The sequence below is a fragment of the Triplophysa rosa genome, linkage group LG5 (assembly GCF_024868665.1).
Source record: "Triplophysa rosa linkage group LG5, Trosa_1v2, whole genome shotgun sequence".
Lineage (NCBI taxonomy): Eukaryota > Metazoa > Chordata > Actinopteri > Cypriniformes > Nemacheilidae > Triplophysa > Triplophysa rosa.
In genome coordinates, this window is record NC_079894.1 from 21,582,701 (window position 1) to 21,595,888 (window position 13,188).

At 38.2% G+C, this 13,188-nt stretch overlaps 1 protein-coding gene across 2 annotated transcripts in view; it reads left to right on the forward strand.

The window, feature by feature from the left end:
* Positions 1–13,188, forward strand: part of ece2a (endothelin converting enzyme 2a) — a 58,438-nt gene that overhangs the window by 24,581 nt on the left and 20,669 nt on the right. For both annotated transcript variants that reach the window (XM_057335102.1, XM_057335103.1), the window contains one exon: positions 596–879. In XM_057335102.1, coding sequence (XP_057191085.1) covers positions 596–879 — 284 coding nt within the window. The remainder of the gene's footprint in view (positions 1–595; positions 880–13,188) is intronic.

Here is a 13,188-nt window from a genome sequence, read left to right on the forward strand (position 1 = left end):
AACGAGATAAATGCTCCATAAAAAGCTATAAATAGAGTTTGCGACACGTACCATAAGGTTCCTTCAGGGTAACGCCTTTAAGTCCCACTGAGACTGTGGCATACAAGCAGGGTAAAAATGTGCAAGCAGCAACGTTCCTGTGAAAAACAGCACTTTATGACTTCATCATTATATGCAGTGTTAAGTGAGAAAAGAGGAGTGTTGACAACAGACAGAGGTGCAGATTGAGGAAAAAAACAGAGGAAGTTAATGCCTTTGATTTAACACCCGACTCTTTCATTAGACTGATGGAGGAGGCGATAATTAAAGTTGCTCTCGCCTTGGGAGTCGAAGCGTCAAAACCCCTCGTGCCACAACATGAAGTCACGACATGTGACTTCCTGTCACTAACACCTCTGGTTAGGATGTTTTTGAATAACTGTTTATTCAAAATTGTATATCTTTTTTCTTGTTTCTTAAGCATTGCACATTAAACAAGCTATCCATGTTCAAGAGTGCCACATCTGAAAATTTATAAAATTTCACTGTGTACAGGATACATATTTATTTTTGTATAAAAAACAAAACGTTTAACTAACCGCTCTCTCTCTCTCAGGTTGTGGGAACAGTGCTCTCAGCTGTGATATGCACCAGGCCGGCTACACCTCCATTACCAACATAGATTACTCCAGCGTTTGTGTGGAGACCATGGCGGAGAAACACCGGAACCGCGCTGAGCTTAGCTGGCTGTGCATGGACGCCCGTCGTCTGGCCTTCCCCGATGCCGTGTTCGATGTTGTTTTGGAAAAGGGAACCCTGGACGCCATGCTGGTTGAGGAGACTGACCCATGGAGCGTCTCCAATGATGCGGCCCAACTGCTACACCAGGTTCTCCAGGAGGTGAGGAACTCCAATGAGCGTAAAATTTCAAGTGCATAAGCTACCCGAGATAGACCTTGTGCATTATTTGTCTAGGTATTCTTTTATTTGTGGACTTATGCTAATGAATTGTAAATGCAAATCGTCGCTGTCCTTCTGAAACCCTGTATGTCCAAATGTGCTGTTTTTCAGGAAATGGAACAAACTCTGTACTTTTTAAATGATTACATAATGTGTTGTCAAAATTGACACGCATGTTTTAATCATTTTTATTAAATCCAGTGACAAACATGAGTTATAATTAGTTATAATAAGTGTTATAATAATAATGATTTATGACAAGAGATAAAAATCACATTGGAACCGATAGCCACGTGGGCAGTGCTCCGACACATGGCGCAACTGTGCCTCCGGCAACACGAGTTCGAATCCCGGCTCGAGGTCCTGTGCTGATCCCACACCCTTCACTCCACCCTACAATTTCCTGTCAAAAAACTCTACTGTCCTGTCAAATAAAGGCATAAAAGCTCCAAAATTACTAGGTTAAATATAATACAACTATATAAAAAAATCACTATGGAGATACAAGGTTTCAGAAGGACAGCAGCGAAATCATAGTCTACGTTTAACAGATCATTCATTTCAGCAAAAGCAATGAATAAATTTATTCGAAATGTGAAGACTTTTTACATTGATCACAGCCCATAATAAAAATTTAAGAGAAATAAGCCACGGTACAGAAGACGTGCGGAGAGCTTCCGACTCGTGTTTAGTCAAATAAGCAGCGACAATTCTGTAACATGTTTTTTTCTTTTTATCTGAAAATAGTTTGATTTATTCAAGCCTTGTGTTATTAACCTCTCGGGGGGATGAAGGACATAGACATAACCGAACCCACATTCAGTCCCACAATGCAGTACAGTACCGCACAGTGATGACGGTTTGTGTTTATATTGTCTGTTTAGGTATTAAATGGTAAGTTCATCCCAAAATCAAATTTGTGTGATTTTTTTTACTCACCCACATGACCTTAAAGATGTTTTGAGACCTCCCGGCATCGAACAAAACATGTTTAACGTCATGTGGGTGAGTAAAAAATCACACAAATTAGATTTTGGGATGAATTTACCATTTAAAGACCTATTAATAGATGCTTGAGAATTATTTAGAATATATTTCTGCTTATATTTAACCTTTCAGCACAGCACAAATCATAGAGCCATTTATATTTAATCTCTCTCTCTCTCTCTCTGTTAATAGTGTAACAGTCAGTTCAGTTTCCTCTCTTCATACTTTATTCATCAGTATGTCAGACCAGCACAGATTAAGATGGCAGTCTGCAGCCGTGTGTGAATGTGTTTTTTTTTCCACTGTTATCCTTATTTTTCATCAGAGATGCTTTTGGTACCCTTAGCTAACCTCGATAGAACAGTGAGCATCAGTGGAGTTTTGCAACAAGGGATGATGGGAAAAGAAATAAAAACAGAGAAAAAAAGAGGGAGAGGCAAGAAGTGCAGAACGAGACTATGAAACAAGATAGAAATGAGAAAATGAAGGTTTTAAGAAAAGAGGTGCATTAAATTAGAGAGAAGGTTATAAGCTAAATGAAAAGAAACGCTCTGAGCACAGTGTCCTGTACTTAGCAAAACCTGTTAAACAGTTTAACAGGTTATGGAGAAACAAGGTCATCACCTTCCGTTTATAATGTTTTTGAGAATGAACAGCTTTTGGTATTAACTCCGTATAGGAATGATAGAGACTCCAGATGTCTGATGGTGAATAAATTCAAACACACGGTCATGTTTCCAAACAACCTGTTTGTTAATCTGCCTCGTGGATACTGTGTGAATTTCCACACCGCTCTTGTTATGAAACAGTATTGCAAAATTGTTGTTTAAACAGGCATGGCCTGGAAAGTTTTAATACTTCATTATTATACTATACATGTATTGCCTATGTGTATAAAGTCATTCAGTTCACGCCTGGTGTCATTGAAGAGTGTTTGGAGAGCTTTTGACGCGCTGTCAATAGCGACCTTGTGACACGCACGCACAAATGTGCGATCGTAACACGCCTTTTAAAACGCTCTTGAACGTTAAAACATCAACATGCCCACTCCCTCCGTCTCTCTCGCGCACACAAATTTATGTTTCGGCTTGGCACGCTCCATGAATCACCCACATCCGTTTCCATAGGAACGCCGTCCACACATTAAGGGGCTCCCACCTCAAACACAGACACGGAGAGGTTGCTCTGGTGGGTTTGGCGCTTATCTGTTCTGATGTGAGGGGTTTGTCTCGTGATGTTTAGATTTACAGTGCAGGATCATTTATATACATTCATAAACAAACCCACTTTGCACAGCTACCAACTGAGCTTCAGAAACATCAGATGTGAAGGTCGCTTCAGTTAATCCTTTACACAAAAAGAAGTACCATATCATGTTGTTGTGATGGTATACACGCTGTACATAATGCAAGCAAACTTGGACGTCCACAAACAAGTCAGGCAGCTTCTACAGCTTCTAAGCCCACACATGTCTCCTACACACCTACCCACACAAACTGACTGTCCTATAAAGATGGGACAAACCCAACCGTTGGGTAGTATTTTAACTAGAGATGCACCAATACTTAATTTCTCCACTGATTATTCAGAGTGATATCTGTCGACACCGATTCTGACGATTAAATTAATATTTCTTAACTTTCTGAATGTTCTTAAATTTTATAATGACTATTAATATTGAACTCATCAAACTGATGATGTATCTTAACATTTTCTATATACAGAGCACAAATTGTAATTTGCCATTGCATTTTCCTGTCCAGTTTTGATTGACAGGATATGTCGGCCCTGATCATCGTCTGTTTTTAAACTATTGGCTGATGGCGATAGTGTGAAAAATGCCTTTTATCGACCGATGCAGATTATTGGCCGATATATCAACAGACACACACATGAGGTTATATAGATTGTCGTATTTTCTCTGGAATATCAGTGCAAAATAAAACCATTCATTTAAATTCGGTGTGTATGTATATCACAGTCTTGCACACAAACACACACACAGTGTTGTAGCAACTTTCCGACACACATCATTAACCTTTCCCGTGATTAGCAGAAACACAGTCGCAGGTCAGAACAGCCAAGTGGCTCAGTGCCTTTGTGAAGATCTGATCAAAGACCAACTTTCGTCTGATACAGTGATGTGTGGATACACACTACACAGAATGATACCCCCTACACACACTTATGCTGCGTTCCCACCAGACGCGAATGAAGCGTTAAGCGCGAGTGATTTACATGTTAAGTGAATGCAAAGACGCGATTGTAAATTGTAAATAATCTGGTAAATTGTAAAATCTGGTAAATTGTAAAAAACAATCTGGTAAATTGTAAAAAATCTGGGCCCGTATTCATGAAAAATCTTAGCGCAAAGAGTTGCTCCTAGTGACACAATTCTAAGAAAATTCTTAGAAATGTGGGCGTTTCCCCTTAGAATTACAGAAAAGATCCTAGTAAAGAAGAAAGTAATTCATAAAGCATCTTAACCCTTAAAAGAGCTCTTAAGGTAAAACATTTTAGGAGTAGTGAGGAGGACTTTTAAGAGACTTAAGAGTTTCTTTAGCAGCAGAGAAAATGGACGAAAAAAATAAAAAGTGAGAAGAAATGTGTTGCAATGCATGACAATTTCCATATTACTTTTAAGGTTTATCAGATTTTTTATTTTTATTGTTTTTTGTGTGCGCGTGTTCAACTTTTGATTATCTTGGTTTTGGTTTTCTTTTATAGTTGCTTTGATGCAATGCAAATTGTAAAAGCGCTATAAAATAAAATGACATTGAATTGAATGACAGTGAGTTAATAAGACACAACACATTAGATGTTTGTGACCGATCCTATTAGAGACACGCTAACATCTCCAAGACAGCGCAGAAATGTCATAGCGCCAGAAATAGAAGAAATCACTAAATTTACATATTTAGCAACTGGAGAACTATGCAGCTATGCAGCAGAAATGATTGAGAGCTGTCACGACCCTCTATAGTGATCACACAAACAAATACAGCACTTACAGAAACTTATTGTGTCACTGTTCATTTTCTATCAAATACGTTGACATTAACAGCATGGTAAAAAAAAAGAAAGAAAGAATATTTTAAAGACTTTTCCTTGCTCAGAGTTTCTCTCAGATTGGTCCTGAATCGTTTTTAAGCTAAGACTCCTACGTAGAAGTTTTTAAGCTAAATTAAGAGCTTTCTTAGAGGATTCTTAGAAGCTTTAAGAATACGGGCCCTGGTAAGTTGTAAAAAACAAATATATATATATATATAGGGTAGGGCAGAAGCCCCACCCATGAAGCGAGGGTGTTGTGAATTGAATTTCACGCGCGAATGAAGCGAGTAAACTCAAAATGTTCAAGTGTCCAACTACGCGTGAACTGCGCGATTTATTCGCGCAAGTCACGTCTGGTGGGAACGCTCAGTTAGTGTTTTACCATCCTTTTGTTCTTGTCTTTGGTCTGAGATAATACCTAAAGCCTCCTAATTGGCGAGCCTATAGTCAGTTACATAATACCCCAACAGAGAGAGAGAGAGAAGCGGCTGAGGGGCTGTGGATTGGATGGTAAAATTGCACATCAACTCTCAATTTTGGTCCGCCCCTTTCTTTGCCCTTTGGCTCGGTCTGAAGCGATGAACGAGAGGAAGAGAGCAGAGGAACAGCCTCTTATCGGAATACTGTAAAAATATGGCTGTTTTTTTGTTGATAGTCTAAATGACCATTGTCACTAAAATTTCGTTTTGATATATTTATGCACTTAGTCATAAATGCTCCTGTATATTCATTTTATTTAATGTAATGCATTGCCTGGAAATCGTACCCATGACCTCGGTGTTGCGAGCACCTCTACCGGTAACTGATGCACTTTCCACAGTCTCACTTTTTCTGATCTCATCAGTCGCTAGCGTCTTTGATGTCTGTATTTGTTGTTTTCTTCCTAGCATCGGGTTAGATTCTGTGTGTTCAAGAGGAAAGACAATGGGAGAGAGATTTGATTTGTTTAACTGTCAGCTCATTAAAGTGTTGATGGCTCTCTTGTTGGTATCACACATCCACACACACGGCGGTGTGCTAACTAGAGCTGGAGTTATGTAACACAGTGGTCATGTGATTTCTCAGACTCGGGCAGGCAGAACTGTGCTCAACATATCCATCAGACATTACAAAGTTAAAGCTGGGATGTGATTATGGGTTCAGTGTGGTATGAAGTCTGAGGTGTGGGATGTCTGATGTTGTTTAAGAGGCTAGTATGGGCTGTCATTGTGTGTGAGGTATAATCTGATGATGAGGTATGGGCTGTGACGATGTCAGGATGAGGTTTGTGGGATGATTTATAGTCTAAGATTGAGCATTGGTGTGTTAATATGGAGCATTAAGTATAGTTTGGTGTGGTGCATGAAGTGCAGAATCTCAGACTTGTCTTTTGAGCGTGTGTTTTCTGGATTATAGTTGAATGATCTGTTTAATTTACTGTATAATTCCACACTTCTTAATAACAATATAAATCAGACGTTTAATCGGTGATGTGTACATCAGCACAAGACACCGTATTTTAGGGATTTTGTAATAGATTGTTTGCATGTTTTTGCTCGCTTTGTAATGTTTTCTAAAGCCGAAGTCGGTAACTTGCCTCTCTGTCGCCATCTCTGTTTAAAACATACAATTGTAGGCTGGAATGCGAATGAACGAAGCGTGAACCCCCAGGACGCAAAAGTCTCTATATTTTTTTTGCGGCGGAGGTCCGGACAATACTTTTTTTAATAGATAATGTTAAATCAATCAATCTAATGTTTTATCAGGCCATTTACTTTATATTCTGATAGCCACAGACTGTATGAAACATAGAAGGTCTGGTAAGTGAGAAAATGTGTTGTAGGCTCTGGTGGAAAGGTTTGGCGGAAAGGGTTAAAATGAAGCGCATTTGATGCTAAATAAAGATATTAGAGGATATAGCGGCAAAATATAATCAACATAAATGTCCCTGAGTGCGCGTGATGTGTACATCTCAGTTATGTAGACGTGCCGCTCAATTTAAACCACAGAAATAGTCTGATTTTTGAATGGTTCATTGTGTCTTGCGGTCCGGATGGAACGAAGGATAAGATGGGTGAAAACCTGTCATCCGGTGGTAACTGGACTGTTGCTTGTCAGGGGCAGGGCATGCGTATTTTCACCACCCTGGGAGTGTTTAAAAACACAATTTTTTAATCTGCTTTTCAGGTGGTTGACGCAACATATTTTCCCACACTCGCCCTCTGTCGGCTGGTGTATGTGTCGGGTCGGGTCGTAACTCGATACAGAGAGCAGAGGAGAATTGTAAAGGCGCGACCACGTAGAAACAGAAATGACATGCCGCCATGTAAATAAGATAAATAACATAATGCTATTTAGTTTGTTTAATACGAGAACAAGGTATAGACATGTTATATAGGAAAGGTAACCTTAAATGACTTCTCTTGTGATCTAACGCTACATAAAAAATTTAATTAACTTGACCTTCAAGGGGGGCAGGAGGGGCGGGGTGCCCCCTAAGGTAATGGTAGGGGAAACACTGAATCATACCGATAGCATTATTTTGATTTAAACAAACATTAAAATGGATATCGTGATAATATTGTTACAGCAAAATCTTTAGGCCATGATAACTGTGAAGTGAAAAATCGGATGTCATGACAGCCCTATGTACATTATAGATCAATGTACACATGCACACGGATGAGCATCTCCTCTTTATGTGTTTGCGTGTGTCGAGTTACAGCTGGGGATTAGGAGAGCTGATTTTGGGATCTGTGTGTTTTGTCTTAAAGATTCACGCCCTGTGCTTGCTGCCCACAGGCTTTACATAAACAGTGACCTGACTGGAAGAGAACTGTTGACACACGCAGATTAAAATTTCATCATCTGACAACAACACCCTGCCAGCTAAAATGAATAATTGTGTACTGTGTCTATGTCCAGCTCCATATCGAGATTTTTCAAAGGAGACCTTGCCTGAAGTTTTACAGTTAATACATTTTTCCCAGTTTTTCACCCTCTTAAGGGCCGTTCACATTACAACGATAACTATAAAAAATAACGTTTTAAAAATAACGTTTTAAAAACCGTTCTTAATTCAGGAGAATAGCGGGGTTCCCACCATAACTATAACGATAAAGATACAGAGAACGATATCGTTGGGATCACTTTCAGAACGATTTTTTTCAAAGCTGACGAACGATAAAAAATACTGTCAGACAGTTTCTGGCAGATAATGTTTGACTATTGGTGATCGCAACGCGACTTTTATGTCAGAATTAAAGACTGTAGTGGTCGTAAAGCGATGTGTTTACGGCGGGATATTATATATATAACGCTTATGAGTCAGCAAGCTGGCAAAATATATGCTTTACGTCCCAGACATGAGTGCACAGCCTTCAGTCAGAGCATCCAGCCTTTGCTGTCATATTTTGGAGAAAAGACGTTCGGGAATGAAAACGAAAGCATCAGCAGGTCATCTTCATTCATTTTAGTGACTGAGAACACTGCAGCGCGCAGGCTTAAAATAAACATAACGTTATTATTATCGTCCGCTGGTGTAGACGCCAATATAGTTATAGTTACAGTTATCTTTATAGTTATCGTTATAATGTGAACAGCCCCTTAGACTGTTTTTTTTAATGTACAGTATGTTAAGTCATATGTGCTCACGGCTGTAATGTTATAAATATAAAGATTTCTGTACTGACCCATTTTCGTTTCAATAAATGTCTGCGTGGACTTCGCAGTGTTGCTTTGTATGTAGCCTACGTAGTAAATAATTATCTAAGATGTTATGTTCCTTGTATTTAAACATAGGAGTACACTACACAGTATTTGTAGGTATTTTACAGAAGATTGACAAATAGAGAATTAGAGACAAAACATATGGACGTAATAGGGAGGTTATTAGAAGTTGTGTAAAGAACAACAGTACATGAGCAGAGAGACTGTCTGTGTTTGTGGTGTGTGTGTCAATATATCTTTGTATGATTCTGTGTGTGTACTTCTGCCCGCGGCAGATTAGACAAGCTGTGTTTATGTTCACCTCTCATTCCAAACGCAGATGGCTCACAGTATGTCCACATACACACACGTTTTTATTATTCTTGTTATTATTATTTATTTATTTATTTATGTTTCACAATAATTTTCCAAAACATTTGGCTCTCAGGTGTATAGACACCTGACAGTAAACAAAACAAAGTGTAATGTTTGTATATCCAGTGGTTGATCATACATATGGTTGTTTGTTCTTTACCACATGCGGTGTGTGTTTGTGTTCAGATTAAAAAAAACACCCAGGGGAAAATGTTATTGTTCTGGGATTGCTCTTTCTTAACTCGGGAAACTAATCGAGTTCTTACTACATTTAAATATCAGCTTAGATGTTTCTCCTAAAATTGTATTTTTTTATCAAACCATTTCAAGATAAATGTTTTAGTTTTTATTTTCATTTCTGTCTTTTGGTTGCAGAGTTTAATACTCGGCACAGAACAATTGAGTAGAGACCTTGATTGTGAATGTGTATGCATGGAAATACAAAAATGCATTAGGGTTTTATGTAACACACAAAAATAAAATAGATCTGTGGATCTGCAGTTTAAAAACCAGCCGATTGACAAAACCCTTTTCTTTATTTTCGTCTTCATGAATAACGACACTCCATTTGTTGAGGAGTATAGTTGAAAAGATGTGTTAGTCAGAACTTAGTTGAGGTCTTTGTAAGATGTTTGTTCATATAAGATGTCAGTTGTTTATCCTAGACAGCAATGCGAATAAATAGAGGGCAAATTAATGGTTTTGCTTCTTAGATGTTTTTCTTGAGTTAAAGGGCCCCTAAAGGTCTCTTTTATAGTTTCTAAAGAGTTCTCAACATCTCTCTGTTTTCAGGTTTGCCAAGATAGATAAAGCAAGCAGCCAGAGATTTCACTATGAACATTTCGATTATCAAATTTCGGTAAAATCAAAGACTATTCTATCCAAACCAGTAGTAAATCTTTTTTTTGTTTTTGTTGCAATTTTGATAAAATTTAAGATAGACTTCATTGCATTTAAATGATGTTTTGGCATTACAAGAAAAATTGACACTCAGTCTTCTTTTTTAAAGATTGAAATTAATTTAATTGATTTGCAACCATGAAATTGTGCAGAATAAAGTATTAGATATATTTAGTAATTATTAAATAACACTTTTTTATTTTTTCACTTTGTTTCCACTACAGAACTGATAATCATCTGATACTTGATAGATACATAAATGAAAGATAATTTAGGATAATATAGTTTCCTGGACTATGAAAAGGCAAAACCTGAGATGAATCTCTTCAACCAAAAAATATAAAATTGTGAGTTTGGTTTGAGCCAGTAAAACACACACTTTACCTTCCTAAAAGTCAAGCATCCAGTCCACTATTTATTATGGGCATTATGAACAAACACACAAACACATGTATTGTCTTTTTCTGCTTAAGTTTGATGGTCATTTCAGACTTTTGACATCTCAAGAGCTCATTATATTATCAGCTAACACACACATCTCTTCACTCTAATTTTCTTTGTCTTCTGTTTCTTTCTGTCTTTTGTTTCTCCTTTATTTACTTGCTGTTTTTCAGAGCAGTACTCTTTAATCCATCATTCAGGATTATCTCTACTTTTGAAATGGCAAAATCTTTCTTTTTCTTCAGCGCGTGGTTAAGAAGAATTACTTTTAATGACACACACACAGTTTTCATTCCATACGTATAACACAATCTGTTTCTGAAACCTGTTGACATGATTACATTTCATATATTAATCTTTTGTTTAATGATAAACAAAAAAATATTTGTTCATATATTAATCTTTTCTTTTGTTGAACAAATTGCTTCCAAGTCGCTTTGGATAAAAGCGTCTGCTAAATGACTAAATGTAAAATTTAAATGTAATCTGCAAATGTTAGATTCAGTCTCTTGTTGGTCATAGTAGCACTGCAGTTCTCATTGTCTTTCCTCTTTAAAAGAGCTGTGAATTTAAGATGCTGAGTCCCAAACCAAATAAGAAGAGTCACAACCTGAATGAGTGCGGTGAACATGGTTTTGCTTGTCAGTATTTTGTCCTTGAATGAGATTTTAGGGGTCCTGACCGTCCCTCCAAATTGAAAAGTTGCTTGTAAAAAATGGCAAGCCCGAATGATCCTGTCTTTGACTATTTTTAGCAGTTATAGACATGGAAGTATTTTTTTTTATTTTAGAGCGTAATCCTCAGATATGTGGATTTAGCAGGATTGTGTAACTGTAACAGTTCAGAAGCGTTTAGAGCCTCTTACTGTGAGTTTTATAGAGCTGGTCTGTAGGAACAACCTTATCCTTAAATTTGAAGTCGCACTATTTTATATTTATATTATTATATTTATATTCCTTTCTATGAAATTAGTCATTCTCCCTAATCCCAGACGGCTCTCTTTCTTTAGCTGAACCACACCATGTCTACACAATGTTCACAATTCTTTTGCAAGTACTTGGAATGATGCTGTGATCTCCAAAAGCATAATATACGTGTTGTGTTCCATGGAAGAAAGGAAGTCAATAAGTAAATAATGACAGAATGTCTTTTTTTAAACATGTATACCACCATAGCATTTAAGGTATGATACTGTACAGTGTTTCCCCTACCATTACCTTAGGGGGGCGCCCCGCCCCTCCAACGGCACCTCCCGCCCCCCTTGAAGGTCAAGTTAATTAATTTTTTTATGTAGCGTTAGATCACAAGAGAAGTCATTTAAGGTTACCTTTCCTATATAACATGTCTATACCTTGTTCTCGTATTAAACAAACTAAATAGCATTATGTTATTAATCTTATTTACATGGCGGCATGTCATTTCTGTGTCGCGCCTTTACAATTCTCCTCTGCTCTCTCTATCGAGTTCCGACCCGAAGCGCGCGCCGCACACACACACACACAGACACGTGCGCGCACATACACAGGTAAGCACACTTTCACCAGCCGACAGAGGGCGCGTGTGGGAAAATATGTTGCGTCAACCACCTGAAAAGCAGATAAAAGAATTGCGTTTTTAAACGCTCCCAGGGTGGTGAAAATACGCATGCCCTGCCCCTGACAAGCAACAGTCCAGTTACCACCGGATGACAGGTTTTCACCCATCTTATCCTTCGTTCCATCCGGACCGCAAAAACCCACAATGGGGAAAAACAGGACACGATCACAAGAACTCAAAACAAACACTTCCCGCGAGGGGGCAAAATAAACAATAATCCTAACACAACGTCCAAAACAAGGCAAGGTAATCCACATATAATCACAAGGCAAGGTAAGAGGAACAGGAGCATAACATGGGAAATATACAAAACGATTCAGCACAGGACAGCAAACACTAGGGCATTAAATAGGGAGACTAACAAAGGAAGATAACAATGGGCAGGTGTGGTTAATGAGTAAGGGTGTGCAAAGCAGCCGGTATTTGTATCTGTATTTGTATTTGTTGAGGGGGGGGAAGTATTTGTATTTGTATTCGAGTAAAATTCAAAATAAGTGTAAAAATCCAATTTTTTTTGCGTTACACTTCTAATTTACGTTATAGTGTACGTAAACAGTAGTGATGGGAAGTTCGGATCATTTTACTGACTGGGATCTTTGAGTCTCGTTCAGCAAAATGAACGAATCTTTTTTCGAGTCATATCGTTCATTTCGTTCATTTTAGCAAAATATAATTAAAATGTTACATGTTACTTTCCTAACACATCTACTACTTATGCAAACGTTGATCACATTACAAACAATACAAAACTATAATGCTATAAGAAACAGAAAAGATTAATTCATTGTTTACCTGGGTCTTTAGTCGATGATTAGCTCACCTATCTGACAAGTCCTCGGGTTTGACTCCTTCGTTCATCACGTGACAGCTTCATAAGCTAAACCAATGCAGTCAGAGCCGGAAAGAGAATTGATTAGTTCACCTCTCGAGTCTTCGGGTTTGAATCGTTCGTTCTTCTTGAATTCCAGTACAGGACCCATAGAATGTTGCGCAATGCGCATGCGCGACTGAACGAATCACTCCCTAAGACGACTCGTTCTTCCCGAGTCACATTAAAGATTCGTTCAAAATGAACGAATCGTTCAAGAACGACCCATCACTAGTAAACAGAGCGAACATGAGAGCACCCGACTGCAGACGTCAATAATGCAGCGTAATGGAATAATCTCCCGATCAAACTCCGCTTCCCGAAAGTTATAAACTGCGTCCGGA